This window comes from Lipotes vexillifer, unplaced genomic scaffold (assembly GCF_000442215.2).
Source record: "Lipotes vexillifer unplaced genomic scaffold, Lipotes_vexillifer_v1.1 scaffold308, whole genome shotgun sequence".
Lineage (NCBI taxonomy): Eukaryota > Metazoa > Chordata > Mammalia > Artiodactyla > Lipotidae > Lipotes > Lipotes vexillifer.
The window spans coordinates 2,633,579-2,659,401 of record NW_006792985.1 but is presented as its reverse complement, the minus strand read 5'-3'; the positions used below and the strand labels follow the sequence as shown (position 1 = coordinate 2,659,401).

Below are 25,823 nucleotides of genomic sequence, written 5' to 3'. Positions count from 1 at the left end.
TCTTGGGGCCCTTTGATCGAACCCAGCCTTTCCCTACTTCAGAACCTCCTGGACACGTTCATCCACTTCCTCTCCACAGCCATGTTCAGCTTTGACTTGGCTAAATCCTCAAATAAGAGTGGTCTTTCCTCTCTGCATTTATTTATTTACTATATATTTGTGATACAGATCTGCTGTAGTGAAAGGGTTCTCCCCCCGTCCCCAGGTCGTCAATGGTCTAGTCACTATGCACATGACCTTATTTTGGACCCTGTCTTCTGTTACTTGAGATACTACAATGTTATACCCCTTCCTTGGAACATGGTGCTTGATAAACATTTGCTAAAGAATAAATTAGTAACTATTCTTTTATACCATGAAGACATTATATTTTATTGGTTTTTCTACCATGTGTTTAGCAGTGGGGTTTTTTCCCCCATCTTTGTTGGCTATACCCCTAATTATACAAATCTTTTGTTTCTCATGAACATTTCTACTTCTTGTATATTTTTGTCATTCTCTTTAATTTAGCACATCTAAAGCTAAAGCTAGCATCTTCTTTAAAACCAGCCCCTACTCAGATGTCCTCTTTGCCTAATTGTTTTAACCTTCACCCAGGTTTGAAACTGTAATGTCATTTTTGAATCTTTTCCCTTAGGTCCACTTAGAGTCAAAATTTTGCCTACTGTTTCTTCATTATAACTGTTTCATGTTCACCACCAACTTCCTCTTCCATTCCTTTTTAAACTTAAGTCTAGACTCCTGCAGTAGTTTATGCTTTCAGTTCTTTTTACTGTCTTGCCGGATTAATTTTCCTTCGTCATTTCCCTGTGCGGGAACTTTCAGCACATTCCCAGTGCTTGTGGAATTAAACGCACATTCCTCAGCCCATGATGTAAGGCCTCTCATTGTGGCTTCAACTTACTTTTCCAACTTTTTAAACTTCTATATCTTCATATTGAAAACCTTCTGCTTTCTGTTAAGTTGGTCTACTCATATTTCTTAAAATCTGTGCTATCCTGTTTCTGCATCTTCACATAAGCCAGCCTGTCTGCTCTCGGTGTCATCTCTTGTGTCTTTATTGCCTGTCTGAAGCCTATCTTTTTTCTGTGCCCATTTTCTTTGAATATCTCCCCAGCACACATTGAGTTCCTCTCTTGAGCTCTGGAATCATTCATTGTTGTGTGTGTGTTTTATTATTGATACATATGTTTTTATTACTTGTAGATTTATTTTTGTGCATGCCTGTATGCAAACGTGAACATAGAGCACGAAACAGCTATGCCTTACATCTCCTGATGTACCAAGTACTTAGGTAGTCTCTTGTACCTATCAGGTACTCAGTAACCATTTGTTGAAATGATTTGAACACCCCATAATATTTCTAGATGGATTAAAGTGAGAAGATAAAGTGACTATTAGGATTTGGTTAGCAGCCACAAAGAAAAGAAAAATTGCTAAATTATAGAGGAAAGCGAGGAGTTATTAGTTGGAATAAAGGTTACTTCTGGGGGTTAGGGATAGGGTTACGGTCAGGAAGGGGCAAATGGGTCTTCTGAAGTGCTGATCATATTCTCTTTCTTGGAATGTGGTTACAAGAGTGATTGTTTTATAATTGTTAGAGTATATTTATATGTTTTATTCTGTTCTTTATATAATATTTTGAATTAGAAGAAGTTTTAAAACTTTTAAAGCTTTAAAAATATATCTACTTTATCTCCTATTTGGTTCTGCATAGCTTTGCTTTAAATTGCTTTGTTTTGTTTTGTTGGCCTGAGGCAGTGCTTTGCAACCAGGCATGACCATCCCCACCCCCAAGTCATTTGGCAATGTCTGGAGACATTTTTGGTTGTTACAACGGGAGGAGGTGCCAGTGGGTAGAGGCCAAGGATGCTGCTAAACATCCTAAAATGTACTGAACAGTCCCCCACAACAGAATTAATCTGATCCCAAATGTAGTAGTGTGGAAGCTGAGAAAAGGGTAGAATCCTTCGAAGCTGGAGCACTACTTTGAACGAGACCTACATTGTATCACTGTCCTGGGCCCCCGCCCTGTAGTCATCTGGTTTTCTTTCTGGTACTCTGGAGAACAAGAAGTCATGAGTTTTGTTCTAGCTCCCTGATAATTACAAATGTTAAAACCACTGTTGTCATCTGGTGAAAGGAGTTGATGATGTTATTTATAGGTTATCCGTTTGGTAGCTTGTCCTTGAAATATTGTGATCTTGATAATGCTAGATGCTTCACTTTCAGGGTGAAAACCAGGACAGCTGCCAAATATGGCCTTTCAGCACAGCCCCGCCTGGTGGATATCATTGCTGCAGTCCCACCTCAGTATCGAAAGGTCTTGGTCCCCAAGTTAAAGGCAAAACCCATCAGAACTGCCAGTGGGGTGAGTGATTCAATTCATCAAAGATTGATTGTGTTTCTGTTCCACCACAGATCCCTGCCTCTATGTAACACCCGGGTAGTGAGGTGGAAGTGGGGGATTTGGACTAATAAAATCCATATGCTATGGTGTGTGCTGGAGTGGAGACACGTGCAGAATGCCAGGAGGTCACAGAGGGGAAAAGATCACGGTTCTTAGAGGAGTAGATGTTTTGGTTTTTGGTGTCTTTAAAAGTATAGCTAGATGCTTGGTGACTGTCATAAGATGACCAGTATTGTTGGTCATCTTAAGCTTGTGGCTTATAAGATTGATACTTATAAAAGGTATTTTGAAAAGTTAATTGATAGTGCAAAGTCGTTCTGTTAATATATATGGTAATTGTGAAACAGTTGACACCATAGGGAGTGATATGGGAGTCCAGAGGACAGAGATGTCGCTGCAGTAAAAGGGACTAGGGAAAGCCCAAGAGGAAGCGTGGAGCTTGACTAACATAAATGGCACTCATACAAGCAGAGAAGAGCAGGTTCAAAGAGTAATGGGAGCAAGGACCCAGGAACTAGGGCACAGAGGTAGAGATGATGTAAGAGGTGTGTGTGCAGGGAACCACGAGTGTACCAGACTCACTGGGGCTGACAGTTCATTTTGGAAAGCAGCAGGACATTGGGGTGAAGAGTTAGCGTGGGATCCGCTTGTGAAAGATCTTAAATGTCCTGCAAAATAGACAGATAATAGGAAACTGAAAGATTTTTGAGAAGGGGAGTGATGGGAACCAAATAGATTTTCAGAAAAATAATTTGCATACAAGATGTAGGGTAGCCTAGAGCCAAAAGGACCAGTTGGGATACTCTTGGTTTGACCTAGGTGTGAAGTGTTAAGAGCCTGAATCAAGGTAGGGCCTCCAGGATAAAAAGGATGAGTGTGAAAGACATGAGGGAAGAATTGATAGTATTTAGACCCTCTTAAAACATGGTACCCAGAAGCGAATGCTGTGTTCCTGATGTGATCTAAGAAGTTCAGTCTGTTGTTTGGATGGGGATATTGTACTTCTAGTAAATGCAGCTTATAATGACTTGCTGGGTAGCCGAATCTCCTGGATCATATATTTGTGACTAATTAAACCCCAGAACTTTCACACACAGTGTACCACCTATCCTAGTCTCTTCTCCTTTGAACTTAAGTGTTTGGGGTTTGTTTGTTTGTTTGTACCTAGTATAAAAGACTTTCAGAAAAACGAATAGGTCCAAACCCCTCACCTCCCATTCTCCCCCCACTGTTCCCCCAGGGCAACCACTTTTAGGTCTTAGCTGATTTCTTGGCATTTACTTCCATATCCCTAAATAACGTGCTTTATGGGTAAGTCTTGGATTTTCAGTTTTCAGCATTGTGTGTGGGCTTGCCACCATGGAGACAAAGGTTTAGCAATGTTTCAACCTGACAAATGCACTTGGCTTTCATAATTCCATCCTCTCTGTCTTCCTCCTACCTCGGATTATTTCTTTCTTTGACAGCTACTCTTGTTCTGCTTCCCTCTAAAAATTGATTCTTCTGTGGTCCTGGGCCAACTGCTTTTAGTGCCATGCATGCTTTCTTTGGTGATCTCATCCATTGATGTTTTTAAGTATTGCCATATGCTGACTCGTAGCTCCAACTTCTCCCCAGGCTTCACATCCATGTCAAATTGCCTGTTAGACATTTCTCCTTTGACTGCCTGTAAGTATACCCTTAAGTATAGCATAACCAAAACCTCAGACTTGCTCGCCCATCTTCCTTGTCCACCTTAGCTAATGGTGCCCCTGTCCACTCAGTTTCTAAAAGATGCGAAATGCATTGTCCATTCCTACCACCACTGGGAGGAATGTTTTGGCCTTTATTATTTCTTGTTTAGATTGTTTTACTCATTTCCTAATGGGCCTACTTTGTCTTACCTGCATCAAATCCATTTTCTGCAGTATCACCAGAGTGACTGTTAAAAATATCATAGGAACACAGCTGATTGTCGTTCCCTAGCTGCTATGCATCCTAACCTCTGTGCTTTTTAAAAAAATTATTTTACTGAAGTATAGTTGACTTACGATGTTGTGTTAATTTCTACTGTATGGCAAATGTATGATTAAGTTATATACATTTTTCATATTCTTTTCCATTATGGTTTATCACAGGATATTGAATATAGTTCCCTGTGCTATACAGCAAGACCTTGCTGTTTATCCATTCTATATATAATAGTTTGCATCTACTAATCCCCAAATCCCAATCCATCCTTCCCCCACCATGTCTCCCTCTTGGCAACCCCAAGTCTGTTCTCTGTGTCTGCTAGTCTGCTTCTGTTTTGTAGATAAGTTCATTTGCGTGATATTTTAGATTTCACGTATATGCAATATCACATATTTATCTCTCTTTCTGACTGACTTAGTGTTATAATCTCCAGGTCCATCCATGTTGCTGCAAATGGCATTATTTCATTATTTTTTTATGGCTAATATTCTGCTGTTTATATGTACCACATCTTCTTTATCCATTCATCTGTTGATGGACGTTTAGGTCGTTTCCATGTCTTGGCTATTGTGAATAGTGCTGCTATGAACATTGGAGTGCATGTATCTCTTTGAATTATAGTTTTCTCCAGATATATGCCCACTAACCTCCATGCTTTTACTTCTGCTGTTACTGTAGTGCTTTGTTTATATTTTTTTATAGAGCAGCTTTAGGCTTACAGAAAATTTGAGCAGAAAGCACAGAGAGTTCCCATATACTTCCTCTCCCCCTTCCCCAGGTTGCCCTATTATTAATACCTTGCATTGGTTTGACACATTTGTTATAATTGATGAACCAATATTGCTATCTTCTTATTAACCAAAGCCTGTAGTTTACATTGGGATCACTCACAGTGTTGTACATTCTGTCGGTTTTACCAAATGCATAATTTCACGTATCCACCGTTACAGTATCATATGGAATAGTTCCACTGTCCTAAAACTCCCCTCATCATTTCCTCTGTTTCATACCTCTCACAACTACTGATCTGTTTACTTTTTGCCTTTCCTAGAATGGTATATAGTTGGAATCAGTATATTTTGTAGCCTTTTCATATTGGCTTCTGTTACTTTGCAGTGGGCATTTAAGGTTATGCCATGTCCTATTAGTGGCTTGATAGCTCATTTCTTTTTAGCACTGAGTAATGTTCCATTGTCTGAGTGTGCCACAATTTGTTTATCCACACACCTATTGAAGGACATCTTGGTTGCCTCCAATTTTTGGCAATTATAATGGACAAAGCTGCGATAAACATTTGTTTGAAGGTTTTTGCATACACAAAAGTTTTCAAACTCATTTGGGTAAATAAATACCTAGGAGCATGATTGCTGGATCATATGGTCAGGCTACGTTTAGCTTTGTAAGAAATTGCCAAACTGTCTTCCAAAGTGTCTGCACTGTTTTGCATTCCATCAACAGTAAATGAGAGTTCCTGTTGCTCCACAAGCTCATCAGCATTTGGTGGTGTCAGTGCTCTGGATTTTGCCCATTCTCTTAGGTATGTAGTGGTATCTCATTGCTTTAATTTGCAATTCCTGAATGACATACGATGTTGAGTATCTTCTCATATACTTATTTTGCCTTCAGTGCATCTTCTTTGGTGAAGTGTCTCTTCAGGTCTTTTGCCCTATTCCTAATTGGGTTGTTTGGTTTTTTTATTGTGAAGTTTTAAGGATTTTTTTTTAGTAGTTAAGATACATGTCTTTTATCAGACATGTGTTTTGTAAATATTTTCTCCCAGTCTGTGGCATACCTTTTTAGTATACTTAAGTCTGTGATCCATTTTGAGTCTGTTTGTATTTGAGTTTTTGTTCATTTGGTTGGTTTTTTTGCTTTGAAAATCATGATTTTTATTATTCAGAGTAGTATCATTACTCACTGCAACAGTAGTGACCATATGTTGCCCACCTGTTACATACCAGCCACTGCACTGGTGTGTTTTCTAATTTAATCCTCAAAACTGTTTTGAGGGTAGGTAGTATTGTCTTCATTTTACAAAACAGGAAAATACACAGTAAGAGGCAGAGAAAAGATTCAAAGGTTCATCTCTCTGGCTGACTCCAAAGACATAGCTTTTTCTACCTTATCAGTAATCTTTAAGCTGTATTCTACAAAACTACAGGATCCGTATAAGTGTTTTAGGAGCCGCTGTGGGGCATAATAGGGAAGCCGTGGGAGCAGGCCCCATCTCTACTTCACCCAGGGCTGTTGCTTTTCTCTCTTCTGTAAGTTGATGTTCTAAGTAAAACATTACTTGATGGGAGAGTTCAGCCACTTAAGAAATGCTTGAAAACTCCTGCACATTGCTTCCCTGGTCCCCATGTCCCTCTGCCTTCTTAGCTCAGTTAACTCTTGCTCAGCATGGCTGTCAACCCCTTAGGAAGGCTTCCCTGACGCCCCTGGTCAGGGCTAATTAATCCTCTTCTTTGGGCATCCCTAGTATTTTCTTTTACCACATGCTTCTTACCATGTGGTTTTGAAATAGCCTATTTCTCTATGTCCTCCTCCCCTGCTAGCTTGTATGATTTCAGAGGACAGAGGCAGTGCATTAATATATTTGTAGTCTTAGGGCCCACCTGCTCTGTGTAGCTCAGAACCTGGCCTATATTGCAGGCCCTCAATAAAAGATTGGGAAATTAGATTGACCTCATCAGTGGTATACATATACCAATTGTGTCTCATTTTAAATACAAACATTTGTTTGAAAATCTAAGTTTTTAATTCAGATTTGCAAAAATTTTTTTTTTTTTTTTGCGGTACGCGGGCTTCTCACTGTTGTGGCCTCTCCCGTTGCGGAGCACAGGCTCCGGATGCGCAGGCTCAGCGGCCATGGCTCACAGGCCCAGCCGCTCCGCGGCATGTGGGGTCTTCCCGGACCGGGGCACGAACCTGTGTCCCCTGCATCGGCAGGCGGACTCTCAACCACTGCGCCACCAGGGAAGCCCTTGATTTGCAAAATTATTTATTTTGGAGCTTCTTTAGATCACTAATGATTTAAGTTCAATTTTAATCATTTTTATTATTAAAAAATAATCAGACTTACAGAAAAATTGAAAAGCCACTACAAAGAACACTTTATCCCTGAGCCATTTGAGAGTAAGTTGCAAAGCCGATGCCTTTGAATACTTTAGTGTGTACTTCCTACAAACAAGACCATTTTCTTACATCACCACAATACAGCCATCAAAATCAGAAATTTAACACTGATACATTATCATCATCTAGTCCTCAGACCTCATTCAGGTTTCTAATGGTGTGTCAGTAATGACCTACAGGACCCAGTTCAGAATCACGTGCTGCGTTTAGTTGTCATGGCTTTTCAGTCTGGACACTTCTCTGTCTTTCTTTTACTTCATTACCTTAACACTTTTGAAGATTTCAGGCAAGTTGTTTTGTAGCATCTCCCTCAATTTGGTTTAATCAGATGTGTCCTCATAATTAGATTCGGGTTTGTATCTCTGGCAGGAACATCACAGAAGTGATACTGTGTTCTTATTATATCCTGTCAGGTGGTGCATAGTTTGTTGTCCTGTCACTGTTGTTGTCTTTGATCAAGGTGATGTCTGCTAGGCGTCCCCTTTGTAAAGTTATTCTTTTCCACTTTGTAATTAAGAAGTTTTGTGTGGTGAAGTACTTTTTAAAATTTTACTTACTTACTTACTTATTTATTTATGGTTGTGTTGGGTCTTCGTTTCTGTGCGAGGGCTTTCTCTAGTTGCGGCAAGCGGGGGCCACTCTTCATCGCGGTGCGCGGGCCTCTCACTGTCGCAGCCTCTCTTGTTGCGGAGCACAAGCTCCAGACGTGCAGGCTCAGCAGTTGTGGCTCACGGGCCCAGTTGCTCCGCGGCATGTGGGACCCTCCCAGACCAGGGCTCGAACCCGTGTCCCCTGCATTGGCAGGTGGACTCTCAACCACTGCGCCACCAGGGAAGCCCGGTGAAGTACTTTGAAACTATGCAAATATCCTGTTCCTTATCAGACTTCCAGTTTCCTCATTCATTTGTGTGAATGGATTAAATGGTTTCCTGTTTGGTGGGTTATAATCTGTTCCATCATTATTTATTTTGATGTACAAATTTTCCCAGTTTTGACCAGTAGGAGCCCTTTCAAGCTGGTTTCTGTTTCTTTTTTAAATGTCCCCATCATTCTTTGAGCAGTTTCTAGCTTTCAGTCATAATAAAATGTTCCAGGCTCATCTTGTACTTTCTTTACCCCAGCCCTGGAATCAGCTGTTTCTCCAAGGAGCCCTGGTTTCTTTTAGCGGAGAAGAATATTTAGAATCAAAGATCTGAGTGCTAGATGTGCTCAATGCCGTTAGGGTGTTGCTGCTCCCAGTCCCTCTCCGTGGACCAAACTAGGAAATATATATGTACAGACATGCACACACATATACATAACACATTTGCATCTATATTTGTGTGTGTGTATGTGTGTGTGTGTGTGTGTGTGTGTGTGTGTGTGTACTGTGAGTCCACAACAATACCTTTAATTTCATCCAACCCACAGAGTTCATTCTAATTCTCTCCCTTTGCATATTTTAACTTTCTTCTCTGAGGTACCGCCTGACACCGGTCAGAATGGCCATGATTAAAAAGTTACTACAAATAACAGATGCTGGAGAGGGGGTGGAGAAAAAGGAACCCTCCTACATTGTTGGTGGGAATGTAAATTGTGCAGCCGCTATGGAAAACAGTATGGAGGTTCCTCAGAAAACTAAAAATAGAGTTGCCATATGATCCAGCAATCCCACTCCTGGGTATGTATCTGGATAAAACTATTGATATAATTCAAAAAGATACATGCACCCCTATGTTCTTAGCAGCCAAGACACGGACACAACCTAAATGTCCATCGACAGATGAATGGATAAAGAAGATGTAGTACATATATACAATGGAATACTACTCAGCCATAAAAAAGAATGAAATAACGCCATTTACAGCAACATGGTAAGTAAAGTAAGTCAGAAAAAGAAACACAAATACCATATGATATCACTTATATGTGGAATCTAAAATATGATACAAATGAACATAACTACAAAACAGAAACAGACTCACAGACATAGAGAACAGACTTGTGGTTGCCATGGGGGATTGGGGTTGGGGAGGGATGGATTGGGAGTTTGGGGCTAGCAGATGTAAACTATTTTATATAGGATGGATAAACAGCAAGGTCCTACTGTATAGCACAGGGAACTATATTCAATATCCTGTGATAAACCATAATGGAAGAGAATATGAAAAAGAATGAATATATGTGTATAACTGAATCACTTTTCTGTAGAGCAGAAATTAACATCGTAAATCAACTATACTTCAATAAAATAAATTAAAAAATCATAACTTTCTTCTCTGACAGTAAGAAACCTGGCTTGCATTCATCTTAGTGTATACCCTTATTTGACCAGCTGCCCCCATATGTAACTGATTGTCTAACTCTGCCATCACGTCCTTCTCAAGCAGATGCTCTTCCTACCCCACTGGGCTCTGACAGACCCCTCTGAGAATATCTTGCACACACTCTGAAGTCTAACTCCAGTTTAATAGTCTCTATTCTAAATATTGAGATCTATTGGGAAGAGTTTGAGATACAAAGGTTAGGTTTAGATATAATTTTACAGAATTGCATAAGTAATTGTTCTCTTGTAGGCTATTTTATTAAAACAAATCAGAAAGAGCAAGAGAGAATAAGAATCACCGTGACTTTAAAAATTAATTCCTTATTTTGCACTTAATTTATTGTAAAATACAATACAAACTAGTGTATACAATGCATATGTACATTCTGAAGATTAATAATATTGAAGAGAGATGACCCTGGTACCCACAGCTCAGTTTAAGAAATACAGCATTACCAGTACTTTTGAAACCCCCTTGTGTGCCACCCTCTGATTGCATTCCTTTCCCGCTTTCCGCACGATAACAACTCTCCAGAATTTTGTATGAATTATTTCTTTTTTTTTTTTTTTTTTTACATTTTACCAGGCCTATTTTGTTATGCACATATACATAGGCAGTACATAAAGTATGTTAAAGAACATGTTAAGAAATATCAGGAGGACACGGGGAGGGGGAAGGGTAAGCTGGGACGAAGCGAGAGAGTGGCATGGACATATATACACTACTAAACGTAAAATAGATAGCCAGTGGGAAGCAGCCACACAGCACAGGGAGATCAGCTCCGCGCTCTGTGACCACCCAGCGGGGCAGGACAGGGAGGCTGGGAGAGAGACGCAAGAGGGAGGAGACATGGGGACACATGCACATGCACAGCTGACCCACCTTGCCATACAGCAGAAGCCAACACACCATTGCAAAGCAACCACACCCCAACAAAAATGTTAAAAAAAAAAAAAAAGAAATACCAGGAAGTTTATGTATCTTTTTCATTTACCCTCTGTTTTATGGCCTTGTTTATCATCTCCTTGTACCAGCTCACCAAACTTCCCTGGAGGAGCAGCAGACCAATTCCTTAGCACCCAGTGGCTCTGAGCAAATATAGAACATAGTAGCAAGATGCAAAAGTAATGAGACAGACCGAAGGCACACATCAGGGGGACAATTTGTGAGTGGGAAAAGGGTTTTTCCGTTTGTTTGTTTTGCTTTTTACGGGATAGGGAAACACCTACTTTGGACAGTGGGAGAGAAAAAAGCTGCAGTTGGTCTTTTTAACACACACAGAACAAGTTAATATTGTGCTAAAAATATGTTTATGTATTAGGTTGGTTGAATAATGTGAAGGGTGGGCACCCAGAAGGAAGACATGGAACCTAATGTGCTCAAATATCCTCTCTTGTTTAAAAAGTTGTCTGGAGAGCAGTGCAAAGCCTCTTCTTCCGCTCGGGCCTGGCGAGTCTGCTGCCATGCTGTCCTCAGCAGCGCCGTGGGGTGGTGACTAATTGCCCCCGTAAATCACTGAGCACCACTGTGCTACTCAGTTTATTTTTCTGACAGTAATTTAGTGCTTGCTCTTTCCCACACTTGTCATTCCATGTTTTTCCTCACGTTAGAAGCCTTACTACTTGAGAGAAGTCAATACAATTTTCCGTTTGTATAAATGAAAGGCCACAGTTTTTAACTCTTTTATAATAATATTCCTTGAGCCAGAAGAAGATATATTTTCCACATTTTAGTTACACTTCAACAATTATGTATTATATGCCTATAGGGCTCACGTTCAATGGCAAAGTGAAGTGGACTGATGGTCTCAGATGTTTCCTTGTAAGATAGCGTGTCGGGAACTGGCTTATATATTATCCGTCCTCCAGACTGACATCACACTTCATAATAGCTTGATATGATTGCTGTCAAAATCGCACTGAGCCTGGCCGCGCCGCGCAGGGACCTCGCTGGGAAGGACGCGCGGGCTCGCACAGGGAGAGCAGAGCCCCAGCGGATGGCACCCGCGCCGCCTGTATGAATTATTTCATAATTGCTTTTTTATTGATCTTCCTTTTATAGATTGCTGTTGTGGCTGTCATGTGCAAACCCCACAGATGTCCACACATCAGTTTTACAGGAAACATATGTGTGTGAGTATGATGATTGTGATAAGTTGTGTATGTGTGTGTATTTGAATTGAACCAGTAAGTCCCCTAGAGCCTTGATCAATACATGCTGGTAATATTTAAAACTTTTTTGTGTTTGTATTTGTTTTTTGGCCATGGCTTGTGGGACCTCAGTTTCCCGACCAGGGATTGAGCCCGGGCCACAGCAGTGAAAGCCCAGCGTAACTAACCACTAGGCCACCAGGGAACTCCCTGGTAATATTTAAAACTTTGACTTAATATATTCATAAGTTAGTTCTTTGAAACAAGCACCTATTAGTAGGATGTCTCAATGCTTTAAAAATGAAGCATATAAAGATTTTAATTTGTTGCAGTACACAGTAAAAAAAATTCATAGGTTACAGAACTCAAAACAGTAGATATTCTGTTAACTTGATAAATGATACATGGAAATATGAGCTGCCTAAATTCCAAATGTCAGAAGTTTATAATGAATTTGGATCAGAAAAGTATCAAAGTAAAAACTTATCCTTACTAATAATCTTTAAACTTATTAAATTTAGATAATTAGAAAAATTAGCAGAAGAATATTCATGACTCTAGACAGGAAGATTAATCAGGAGAAAGAATTTCTTAAGTGTAGTTACCAAGAGAGCACTGTGAGTATCAATCCAAACTTAGGAAAACTTAGGCCCGGTTATTTGCCCCTAAAAGCTTAAACTTCTAAAATAATAGTGACTGCAATACTCTGAAAATGACTGTAATAATGTTCCTTTATATGTTTATCTTTTTACTTGTTAGTAGAAAATGTATATATTTGCAGATACTACAAAGGTGCAACCTTCTGTTAGGATTCGAAAATGAAGCTGGTTCAGGCAGGATTTTACAGAGCCTGTAGATACTTGAACTAGACTGTTGAACTAAGTTCTGTATCTGACATCTTCATTTTATTGTATTGGCAGATACTGCCCTGGTGGACCTGATTCAGACTTTGAATATTCGACCCAGTCTTATACTGGATATGAGGTAAAGTAATGTGAGGCTGTCCTGAGGAGTGTTACAGCATACTTTATTAAGAGTATGCTTTTATAAGTACTGGCTTTCTTAAAATTTTTATTTTTTATTTTTTTCCTGATTACATAAGTTATTCATCCGCCAAACATTTGCTGAGTGTCTGTTGTTCTAGTCACTGGAGAAATATTTATGTAAGCACTTATTATTAATATATCAACATTGTTCTAAGTGCTTTACAACTTTAAACCTGACAGCAGAATTTTGAAGGTAGACACTATTATTATCCCAGTTTTTTAGATAAGGAAACCAGGGCCTAGAAGTCTTACACGACTGGCCTGGAGACACGCCCCTAATATGTAACAGGGCCGGGCTTTGAATTCTGTGCTCCTCACCAGTACATTGTCCTGCCTCTGCAGCTGTGAAAAAAACAGGTCGGGTCTTGAGGAATTTACATTCTAATAAATGGGGGGTAGACAGTAAAGAAACAAACAAGAAAAAAAATCAGGTACTAGTAAATGCAAAGCAGGGAAGTAAAGTCAAGTAAGGTGTCGTAGCAGGGTGGATACTTCAGCCTTGGGGGCTAGGAAGGAATGGTCTGAGGAGGTGACATTTAAACTGAGCCCTGAATGACAAGAAAGAGCCTTTCAAGAATACCAAGAAAGAGCACTCCTAGCAGAGAGAATAGCTGGAACACAGAGCCAGGCTCAGAATGACAGTGGGGGGCTCTGGAGCAGAGCAGGTGAGGGGAGAATGAGATTCGGGAGACGGGTGATGCAGGGGATTGTAAGCCAGGGCAAGGAGTTTGTTATAGGTGTCGTGAAAAGCCATCCAGGTTTAAAGTGTCGGTTTTTAAAAGATCATTTGATGGTTCTGTGAGGGCAGGATTAGAGCGGGTGCAAGAGTGAAAGCAGGAGGCCAGCGAGCAGGCTTTCGAAGCCGTCGGCCTCATCCGAAGAGGCCAGCAGCCAGGAAACCATGTGACTTTTTTCTTATTCATGGTTTTTCATTTCTTACCTGTTTTTCATAGTTCAAATTTTAAAAAATACAAAAAGAATTTTTCAGTGAAGACTCCCTCTCATCACTCTCCCCTGGCCACCCCTTTCTGCTCCAGCCCCCGAAGACAATCAGTATCATCCCCTTCCTATATGTCCTTCAGAGATAGTATATAGATATAAAAGCAGTACATATTCTTTATCCTAACTTTTTACACAGGAGGTGGTCTATCAAAACCTTGCACCTTACCTTTCTCATTTAACAATGTATCTTAGGGAACATTTTATATCAGTATATTGTTTCATGGCCGTAGACTATTCCATTGTATGATAGCATGATGGCTTTTTGTTAAACCATTACAAACTATTGTTGTATTGATATTTAATCTGGTTTAAAGGTTATTTTATCAAGTAACTGTTTTGAATGTGTATACACAGCTATGTCTGTGAGCAGTATAACAATTTGGTGACCCTGGGGATTCCATAAGCGTTTACACAAAGATATAACTATGGTCCAAGGAGCTGCCTGCTGTTGAGTGGAGACCAGCCAAATGCTAGTCAGGACATTATTTTGAACCCTGACAAGACTGAGAGAGGAAGAAAGGAGCCCAAGGGAACTTTATTTTTAATACCCTTTTGAAACTTTTTTTTCTTAATTCAGTGTGGGCATAACAGGATACTTTTCTTTTTTCTTAGCCAACCTCCATGCGAGCTATCCGTGCTAGGTATGACCCTTATCTACAGACAAGACACCGAATAGAACAGGTAAGGTTTTAAAAAGCATTGTTACATTAGATCTTTATACTTAGAAGGTATTATTGCTTGATTTGAGTTGAACCAGAAATAAGAACTGAAAGAATATTTCTCCCCTTTGTAAGTTTTTAATATCCATCTGAGGTGGGGGGACTGTTTTGCAGTACCTATAGCAAGGTCAAGAGCACAACTTCCTTTAAAGACTGGATTATCTTCTGCAAGGAGTTTATAGTCTCTAAAGTTCTTTCGATTTGTAGAAAGTTATTTATGGTATGAAATTTACAGAATGTGGCTATGTCTTAGACAATAGGTGGGTGGATTGAATTTTAGCTTCCATAAGCCAAGTGAGAAGTATTGTGACTGGTTTGCTGGGGTGTGAATGGGGAATTGACTGTGTAGGGGGATGAGGGACTCTTGGGAGCCATGGAGTTGTTCTGTATACTGGTGGTGCTGGTGGCAGTGGTTACACAACTCTAAACATTTGTCAAAACTCATTTAACTGTACAGTTAAAGTTAGTGGATTTTATTGTATATAAATTATACCCCAGGAGTTCCCTGGTGGCCTAGTGGTTAGGATTCCGGGCTTTCACTGCCGTGGCCTGGGTTCAATCCCTAGTCAGGAAACTGAGATCCTGCAAACTGCATGGCAAAGCCACCAAAAAAAAAAAAAAAAAAAAAAAAATTATACCTCAATATAACTGATTAAAAACAAGTACTGTGTAGATGGCCTTGCTCTGTTCAAGAACTCTGAACATTAATACAGATTTTCTTTTTCACCATTTTATTTTAAACTTGTCCAATTTCAAACAATGCAAGCACTGTCCATAGTTTTTATAGTTACATCTAGTAAGACAACTAGAAAAGCTCAAATGGAAAGTAGCACATACCATAGTCAGTAAGTCGCTTCTGTGCTTAACTGTTGTAATTACGAGTGGATACCAGCCACTTCTAATTTTCACATCATTGTCACCCAAGCATATATGGGTCAGGATTGTCAGCTGTAGGAGAGGACCCCACCTGCAGGGAGCCAGCATAGTTCCTAAACTGACCATTGCTTCAATTTCTTTTTTAGCCATAATTTTTTTTTTTGGAACCCATGCCCCTTGCAGTGGAAGCACAGAGCCCTAACCACTGGCTGGACCACCAGGGAATTCCCTTAGCCATGATATTTAACTCATTTGAAGTGTTTCAGTAGAGTTCGAAATGTTTATATTTACCAAACAGGAGCATGGGTTTTGAAAGATTTTAGAAACTACCAGAGAGTAGTGATTCTTTTCCGAACTGTAAATGCACTAGAATCACCTGAATAACTTTTCCAAAACACATGCCAGATTTCACTGCTGAAGTTCTGATTAAGTCTGGTTTAGGGTCCAGGCAAGATATTTTGAAAAAGCTACCAGGAAGATTTTGTTGTGTATTCCTGGTAAACAACCATAGTTATAGAGTATTCTTTTAGTGTTGATAGCTATGTACACGTTACTTACAGGTATATATTTGCATGTGTATGCACATGCATGCCCATATGCTTATGTATCTGTAAGGATTTACATATGTATAAGGATGTATGTATGTATAAGTTATTTGCCATTTTCAGAAACAAGTATAAAACAAAGTAACTTTTTGCTCGTATTAAGTGTGGGCATCCTCTTTACGTAGTACATTAGAGTTCATAATTTGTAGTCTGCTTGACCTAGTTTTTCTCAGGCCCAAGATATGGCAAGAAATTCAAATACCTGTTTCTAAAACTTAGAATCTTGCCTTATTGTAGTTGAAAAACTGAAAGATCTATACCATTCTCTTCCCAAATAGAAGAGATGTCATATTTCAGACTTTTATTGTCCTTCCCCCACCCCTGAAACTAGGCTTAAGGTGCTACCTGTACCCAGAAACTTCATAATTAATTCAAAACTTTTAATTTAAAACTGCTTTCTTAACGTTTCTTTCTAATCTAGTGTTCTCTTTCTTTCACTTGCATCAAGTCCTGATTATGTTGCATATAGTCTTCATCCCCAATGCTGACCACAAAGTCTGGCATAAAATATGTAATCAATAAATATTTGTTTATTCTATTACATATTGTGTTATTTGCTTTGCTGCTCTCTAATTTATATTCTTTGTATTATTACATTTTCACTTAACTCTGTAAGTTGACATCAGGCTTGTTGTTTATTATTTTTAATTCTCATCCTCCTTATTTGAGCAATAATTTCCTTTTCACACCCTGGAGTCTATTTTTTTTAGTCCATAGAATTTGCTTAACATGTTTGCTTCTCATTTTTAAACTATACTGATGAGAACACTGCAAAGTAAAATTAGAAATTTGCAATAACCCTCTTAGGGTAGTTGACCATATCTTTCTAATGCTGATGAATTTATGTCTTTCAGTTAAAACAACTTGGTCACAGTGTGGATAAAGTGGAATTTATTGTGATGGGTGGAACATTTATGGCCCTTCCAGAAGAATACAGAGATTATTTTATTCGAAATTTACATGATGCCTTATCAGGACATACCTCCAACAATATTTACGAGGCAGTCAAGTAAGAAATCCTTATTTTATCATATTCACCAATGGTGGTTGTCAGTTTATCCTCCTAGCAGCAGTCTGTGAGAATTTCTTTTGCTCTATGTCTATATTCCTAGTTCTTTTGGGGAGGGAGGGGAGAGGATGTCATTCTTTTTATTTGCATACCTTTCATGGGTTGTAAGGTTAAATACATTTTTTCCCCAGTTTTCTTGAGATACAATGAACACAGAGCACTGTATAAGTTAGGGTGTGCAGCATAATGATTTGATGTCACATATACCATGAAATCATGAGCACAGTAAGCTGAGTTAACATCTGTCATCTCATGCAGTCCTAGTCCTTGTAGTTGCTTCTGTTTTGTGGGAAAAAGGATTATGTTTTGAAAAAGTGAGTATGGTCCATTGGTTATTAGTATTTTCACAAAATCACTATGTGAAAGAATAAAAAGAAACTAAAAAAAAAGAAAAAGAAAGAAAGAACAACAACAAAAGACCAAGACCAAGGGATTTCCCTGGTGGTGCAGTGGTTAAGAATCCACCTGCCAGTGCAGGGGACACGGGTTCAAGCCCTGGTCCAGGAAGATCCTACATGCCATGGAGCAACCTAGCCTGTGTGCCACAACTACTGAGCCTGCACTCTAGAGCCCGTGAGCCACAACTACTGAGTCCGTGTGCCACAACTACTGAAGCCCACGCGCCTAGAGACCATGCTCCACAACAAGAGAAGCCACTGCAGTGAGAAGCTCCCGCACCGCAACGAAGAGTAGCCCCTGCTCGCCGTAACTAGAGAAAGCCCACGTGCAGCAACAAAGACCCAATGCAGCCAAAAATAAATAAATAAAATAAGTTAAATAAATTTACTTTAAAAAAAACCCCAAAAAAACCACTGTGCAGATCTTCTCAGCCTTAGGCTGGTCTAAACTGCAGGGGTAGCTTTGATTGGACTAGGTGAGCCCACCCAAAAAGAGCACTGGGAGTACTTTTAATCTGAGACATTTAACTGCTATATAATCAACAAAACAAGTGACTTTTTTTAAAAAACATATTTATTGGGTATAATTGTTTAACAATGTTGTGTTAGTTTCTGCTGTATAACAGAGTGAATCAGCTATATGTATACATATATCCCCGTATCCCCTCCCTCTTGTGTCTTCCTCTCACCCTCCCTATCCCACCCCTCTAGGTGGTCACAAAACACCAAGCTGATCTCCCTGCATGTGGCAGCTGCTTCCTACTAGCTATCTGTTTTACATTTGATAGTGTATATATGTCAGTGTTACTCTCACTTTGTCCCAGCTTGCCAACTGCCCCCTCCTTGGGTCCTCAAGTCCATTCTCTATGTGTGCGTCTTTATTCCTGTCCTGCCCCTAGGTTCATCAGAACCTTTTTTTTTTTTTTTTTTATGATTCCATATATATGTGTTAGCATAAGGTATTTGTTTTTCTCTTTCTGACTTACTTTACTCTGTATGACAGACTCTAGGCCCATCCAAACAAAACACTCCCATTCACCATTGCAACAAAAAGAATAAAATATCTAGGAATCAACCTTCCTAAGGAGACAAAACACCTGTATGCAGAAAACTATAAGACACTGATGAAAGAAATTAAAGACGATACAAACAGATGGAGAGATATACTGTGTTCTTGGATTGGAAGAATCAACATTGTGAAAATGACTGTACTCCCCAAAGCAATCTACAGATTCAGTGCAATCCCTGTCAAGCTACCAAAGGCATTTTTCACAGAACTAGAACAAAAAATTTTACAATTTGTATGGAAACACAAAAGACCCCGAATAGCCAAAGCAATCTTGAGAAAGAAAAATGGAGCTGGAGGAATCAGGCTACCTGACTTCAGGCTGTACTACAAAGCTACAGTAATCAAGACAGTATGGTACTGCTACAAAAACAGAAATATAGATCAGTGGAACAGGATAGAAAGCCCAGAGATAAACCCATGCACATATGGTCACCTTATCTTTGATAAAGGAGGCAAGAATATACAATGGAGAAAAGACAGCCTGTTCAGTAAGTGGTGCTGGGAAAACTGGACAGCTACATGTAAAAGAATGAAATTAGAACACTTCCTAATACCATACACAAAAATAAACTCAAAATGGATTAAAGACCTAAATGTAAGGCCAGATACTATGAAACTCTTAGAGGAAAACATAGAGAACACTTTGACATAAATCATAGCAGGATCCTTTTTGACCCACCTCCTAGAGAAATGGGAGTAAAAGCAAAAATAAACACATAGGACCTAATGAAACTTAAATGCTTTTGCACAGCAAGGGTAACCATAAACAAGATGAAAAGACAACCCTCAGAATGGAAGAAAGTATTTGCAAATGAAGCAACTGACAAAGGATTCATCTCCAAAATATACAAGGAGCTCATGCAGCTCAATATCAAAAAACAAGCAACTCAATCCAAAAATGGGCAGAAGACCTAAGTTGGCATTTCTCTAAAGAAGATATAAGATTGCCAACAAACACATGAAAGGATGCTCAACATCACTAATCATTAGAGAAATGCAAATCAAAACTACAATGAGGTCTTCCCTGGTGGCGCAGTGGTTGGGAGTCTGCCTGCCGGTGCAGGGGACACGGGTTCGTGCCCCGGTCTGGGGGGATCCCGCATGAAACTACAATGAGGTATCACCTCACACTGGTTAGAATGGCCATCATCAAAAAAATCTACAAACAGTAAATGCTGGAGAGGGTGTGGAGGAAAGGGAACCCTCTTACAGTGTTGGTGGGAATGTAAATTGATACAGCCACTGTGGAGAACAGTATGGAGGTTCCTTGAAAACTAGAAATAGAGGGCTTCCCTGGTGGCACAGTGGTTGAGAGTCCGCCTGCCGATGCAGGGGACATGGGTTTGTGCCCGGGTCCGGGAGGATCCCACGTGCCGCAGAGCGGCTGGGCCCGTGAGCCATGGCCGCTGAGCCTGCGTGTCCGGAGCCTGTGCTCCGCAATGGGAGAGGCCACAACAGTGAGAGGCCCGCATACCCCACACACAAAAAAAAACTAGAAATAGAACTACCATATGACCTGGCAGTCCCACTACTGGGCATATACCCTAAGAAAACCATAATTCAAAACGAGTCATGTACCACAATGTTCATTGTAGCTCTATTTACAATAGCCAGGACGTGGAAGCAACCTAAGTGTCCATCGACAGATGAATGGATAAAGACGATGTGGCACATATATACAATGGAATATTACTCAGCCATAGAAAAACAAGTGACTATTATTTAATAACTATTGTTTTAATTACTGTTTAATAACTATTAAATAATTTGTTTATGGATGGGATCATTTATTTCAAATTCTAGTTGACAGAAGACAGTTATGCTTTCTTTTGATACCTCATATCTCCATTTTTAGTGAGAAGAATACTAAGGTTTCATATATAGTTCAATGATTTAAGAAGTGAAAGTCTTAGAATAGTTTTTATTTTCAGAAATTTCAGGAATACCTGGCTAAGTTACTGTGCACTGTTCTCTCTTATTTACTGAATGTTAATTGAAGGCCCATTAGGGGCCATGCACTGCCTTGGGCACTGGGAACAACATGGTGAACAAGACAGACGTTGTCCTTGCCCTCATGGTGCTTACATTCTGCTGGTTCAACAAACAGTAAGTGCTGTGATGGATATAGACAACTATGATGGAGAATACCTGGGCTGATTCTGCACACAAAGTGGTGACGTTTAAGCTGAGATCTGAAGTATAAGGAGGGAGTCAGGCCAAGCGCAGAAAAAAGAAGAGGCACTGAAATGAGGAAGAACTTGAGGTGTTCCAGGAACAGAGAGGAGGCCAGGGTATCTAGATTCCAGTGAAAAGGGGGGCATATGTCATGAAGGGAGATTGAAAAGTTAGGTGTGGGCCTGATTATACATGCTTTTGAGGACTTAAATACTTTCGAATCAGCAGTAGGAAGTAGATGAATGGTTTCAAGCAGGAGACTGATGTGTCCCGGTTTGTAAGAAGCTCATTCTGGTTATTGTGTGGCTGCAACATGAGAATGTTGGTGCAAGAGTGGACGTGGGAAACTGAGTGGAAGAGTGTTGTATCCACCCCAGCTTAGATGAGGGTAGTAGCAGTAATGACAGAAAAGAATAGATGGATTAGCTGTATTTTTGTGTGGAAACTGACAGATTTGGGATCAGGTCCGCGGTAAGAAAGAGGAACGAATCAAGGGTGACACCCAGGTTTTGGTTGTAGGAAACGATCGAGAGTTGTGTCACATACTGAGATGGAAAAGACAGAGGAAGAACAGGTTTGTGGGAGAAAATCAAGAGTTTTACTTTGGCTGCATTAAGTTTGAAATGCCTAGAATACATTCAGGTGGGGATGTCCATAGGCTATATAAGAGATGTCTGGGCTGGCAATATAAAATTGGGGATTATCAGCTCATAGATGGTATTTATAGCCATGCAAATGGATAAGGTCACCTTATGGGAGAGTTTCAGATTTCCAAGGTATGCTACATGAAAACGCAATTTTTAGGGCCATTCTTGCAGTGTGAGCCCATCATTTTTGTATACGTGCCTGTGAGTATAAATGCATACAAGAGGTGGTAGAATGGTGATCCTCATAGGCAATAGTTAGCACTGAGGAGAAAGGGACATGAGACGTGGGGGTAAAGGAGGACGTGTACAGCGTACAGTGTGCTGAGCATTGTGATAAGTATTCACTTACTCAGTTTTTATAAGAAGTCTTTAAGTATTTAACTTATCCCTGTTTTACAAGTGAGGAAACTTTCATTACCCTGTAATTAAAACAGTTTTTGGACAAGCACACTTGTGAATGAATTTTGAATGATCCATCTGTTGGTCAGATATTGACAGCTAACAACCTAGGTAGGGCTTCCCCTTGGAATTGGGGACAGGGCCGTCTTTTTGTGCTCTCCCTACTTCTCCTAGCCCCTTCTTTTGCTCTCGTTTGGGTTGGTAAAAATGAAAAGAGTAGAGACTTCTTCATAAGTTTAAATAAATCTCAAGGGTAGTTTGAGGGGCCTGGGTAGAGAGTTCAGCAGCTGGGAAAGCATGTGTGAGCAGCTACTTTGTGTGATTGCCAGTAGAGGATGTGACAGGTTAATTCTATGTCCATGAATCTGGACTTTGAGCAACAGCTGGCCCAGGTGATCTCTCCATCCTGCATGGCCTTTAGTAGCAGGATGAGATGGGACCATATTTTACTGCTCATTCAGAACCTTGATCATTCATGAATATGAGTCATGCTGAGTAAAACGCTGAAGTCTTTCAGTCTTTAGAGGAGTAATGATGTAAATCCATCGCATTCTTCCTAATAATACTGAAAATCAGATGATAGCTTAGAATAAAATGCAATTGGAGGAAGAAAAACAACCTTAATTAGTTCAAAGCCCCATGATATTAGGGTGGCGGCAGTACCTCAGAGGATTAATGACTAAAATCCATTGAACTCTGAGAATTCCCTCACAGGATAATCTATTCAGACCATCATATTTTTCCACCCATGCTTATGTATTATATATTTTTTCCTCAGTGCAGCTGTTCTCTTGTTGCAGACCTTGCACATTATGTGGATTTGAACCATAAATATCTTGGACTTGTCCCGCCCTTCCCCACCCCCATGACAGTTTGCTGCAGAGCTTTTCAGTCTACAGTTTGGGTCCCCCAGGTCATGTGAGCTAGGCCAACTGAAGATCTGCATAATGAATTTTTAGGATGCAGTTAGTCTGACATCTCATCAACTGAAACTTTAAAATATTTGCTATATTCTTCGTGTGAAGTTTTATCTTTATTTTTGCAGAAATGGTTCAGTGTCTAGTGGTGTTTGTAAATTGCCTCTTTTTTTCCCAGGTGAAAATAGAGTTTTATTATTATTATAACTTGCGATTACGGTATGTGTGTAGAAAAAGCCGTTTGGAGAAGCAAGCCTCTTTCTCTAATGGACTAGGCAGAGCCGACGTTGTTTTGTTTCTGTTCTTGAATTTACCTCAAGGGGGCAACAAACACTTTACTTTCGGATAAAAATTTTTATGGGATTTGAGCCTTCATTGCAACAAATATCATGAATGGCTCTCGGGAAGTAGTGAAAGTACAATCTGGGAGTCATGAAACCATCCATAAATGCTACCCTGAATCCTGCCAACCCACATGCGACATGTTTTGCTTTTTACTCCTGGTCTCTATACTTTTATGAGATTATCTGGAAAAAGCCAATTTGTGGTATCTTGTTTGCCTTGTTGAGGTAAATTTTTACTGCCAATTCCCTATAATAGAGTTGGTATTTGTTTTTCAGGGAAGCTTTGTATAATTTGAAGAAATAGTTGTCTGGTTTGTATTATAGAGGCATAGAAAACTATTTTCAAATGTTGACATCTTTGCAAAATGTAGAGCAGCCCAGAGATACTGTGTTTTGAACATAACGTTTTCTTCAAAATTTTTGGATGAGATACTTACTTTGCCGTTCTCTAAGTTCTCTTGCGCAGAGGGTATTCATGAAAACTGTTTGGGTTACCCAGCGTGACCCACCTCTCTCAGAAGTAAGGTGATGAATTTCATGTTTATTTTACTAGTAGTTGATACTAGTACAACTACACAGATGTAATACTGACTTTGACAAGCTTGGCATAGGTGGGGTGTTTTTTCTTGTTGTTTTTAATAAATTTATTTATTTAATTATTTTTGGCGGCGTTGGGTCTTCATTGCTGCGCGCGGGCTTTCTCTAGTTGCAGCGAGCGGGAGCTGCTCTTTGTTGCGGTGCCTGGGCTTCTCATTGCGGTGGCTTTTCTCGTTGCAGAGCAAGGGCTCTAGGTGTGCGGGCTTCAGTAGTTGTGGCACGTGGACTCAGTAGTTGTGGCTCGTGGGCTCTAGAGTGCAGGCTCAGTAGCTGTGACACACAGGCTTAGTTGCTCTGCGGCAGGTGGATCTTCCCGGACCAGGGCTTGAACCTGTGTCCCCTGCATTGGCAGGTGGATTCTTAACCACTGCGCCATCAGGGAAGTCCCTAGGTGGGTTTTTTTTTTTAAGATTAATTTTAAATTAAGTTAAAAGTTACATATTGTGACAGATGAGTCAACTGTGTTTAAGGTTAAAAGTCTTTGTTCGAATTAGTGTCAAGTTCTACTGTCAGCTCAAGTGTGTCTCTGCTTTGCTATTGTGTGTGTCATCTGGTTAAAGTTTTGCTTTTTTCTTAAAAGATTAAGAGTTAGGGTAAGGAAAAGCCCTAACAAGGTGAACTTGGTTGTTATTTATGGCAGGTTAGTAACAAGCAGTGTGTTATATCCTTGCAGATGGAAACATTGGAAAGCTGAGTGAACAGAGAGGTCAAGGACAAAGCAGGTATGATTTCTGTGAAGGCTCATTAAATCAAGCAAAGTGATAATCACTCACTACTATCAGCTAGACTGAGACTGCAGTAATCTCCAGAGATCATCAATTACTGGTGACTATCATCCTCTAAAAATCATAGCTCTGGAGGTGAAAAGGACGGGCGGTGGGATCTGAGTCACCCGTTCACCAGAATTCAAATGTTGCCAAATATCTCAAAACAACCTTTTAAAATGGTTTTATTCCTTTTTAATCAGCCTTGCCCAGAAGCAGTTTTGCATTCAATTTTTAATGCTCCTTGGCTGTTTTCACAAGATGCAATTTAAAAGGGTAGTTACCCACCAAGAAGTAGGTGAGTCATATCTTCTCCCTGTGGAATTTTTAATTCAGTTCTGTTCCTTCCTCCTTTTTTCCCCCTCCATCAATGACTTTAAATCCTCCAACTATGTCCTTCTGTGTCTTGGAAAAACTAGAGTGCTAGGTAATGCTGGGTCCCAGCCCCAGAAGCTAATTTCATAGACTTGCAGAGGAATGAAGAAAGCAAAGCAACCTAAGAAGGCCTGAAAGTGGCCGTCTCCTGCCTTGCTGCCCTGGCCTTATTTCTGGCAGGCCTCAGAACCTCTTGCATGTCTGGACTTTGGCTCTAACACCCTCCCCATCCCCACCCCTCACTTCATATTATTGATCACTTTTACTTCTTCCCTTGGTAACCAGATTTTCGTAGATGGTGACAAGGATCCTCAACATTGGCAGTCCAACCTAGGATACAATCTTAGTCATCATAAAGAGAGGTGATATTAGTTGTTTTTCTTCCAGCATTTTATTTGAAACAAACAAAAATTGAAATAATTTTCCAGTGAACATTCCATACCTGTCACCGAGGTTCTACAGTGTTTGCTTTATCACATACTTATCCAACTGGCCATTCCTCTATCCACCCATCAATTCTTCTTTTTATTTTTTTAACACATTTCAAAGCAGGCTGCAGACTTCAGTACACTTCTCCCCGAATACGTGCATTTGCACATCATTAGCTACTTCACTGTTTGTAATATTTTCTTTTCAAGTAAATTTACATACTGTGAAATGCACAGGTCTTACGGGTACTCTTTGATGAGTTCTAACAAATGCATATACCTGTGCAGCAAAATCATACTAAGATATAGAACATTACCATCGTGCCAGAAAGTTTCCTTCTGTCTCCTCCCAGTAAATCCTCACCTGCACCTCCCAGAAGCAGCAGTCTTCTCTTTTTTTCCCTTTCATAGATTAGTTTTGCCTGTTCTAAAACGTCAT

General features: G+C 40.0%; 1 protein-coding gene across 2 annotated transcripts in view; it reads left to right on the top strand.

Moving 5' to 3' along the window:
* Positions 1–25,823, top strand: part of ELP3 (elongator acetyltransferase complex subunit 3) — a 109,527-nt gene that overhangs the window by 6,552 nt on the left and 77,152 nt on the right. For both annotated transcript variants that reach the window (XM_007466155.1, XM_007466156.1), the window contains 5 exons: positions 2,233–2,371; positions 11,866–11,936; positions 12,875–12,938; positions 14,615–14,683; positions 17,057–17,211. In XM_007466155.1, the coding sequence (XP_007466217.1) occupies positions 2,233–2,371; positions 11,866–11,936; positions 12,875–12,938; positions 14,615–14,683; positions 17,057–17,211 (498 nt within the window). The remainder of the gene's footprint in view (positions 1–2,232; positions 2,372–11,865; positions 11,937–12,874; positions 12,939–14,614; positions 14,684–17,056; positions 17,212–25,823) is intronic.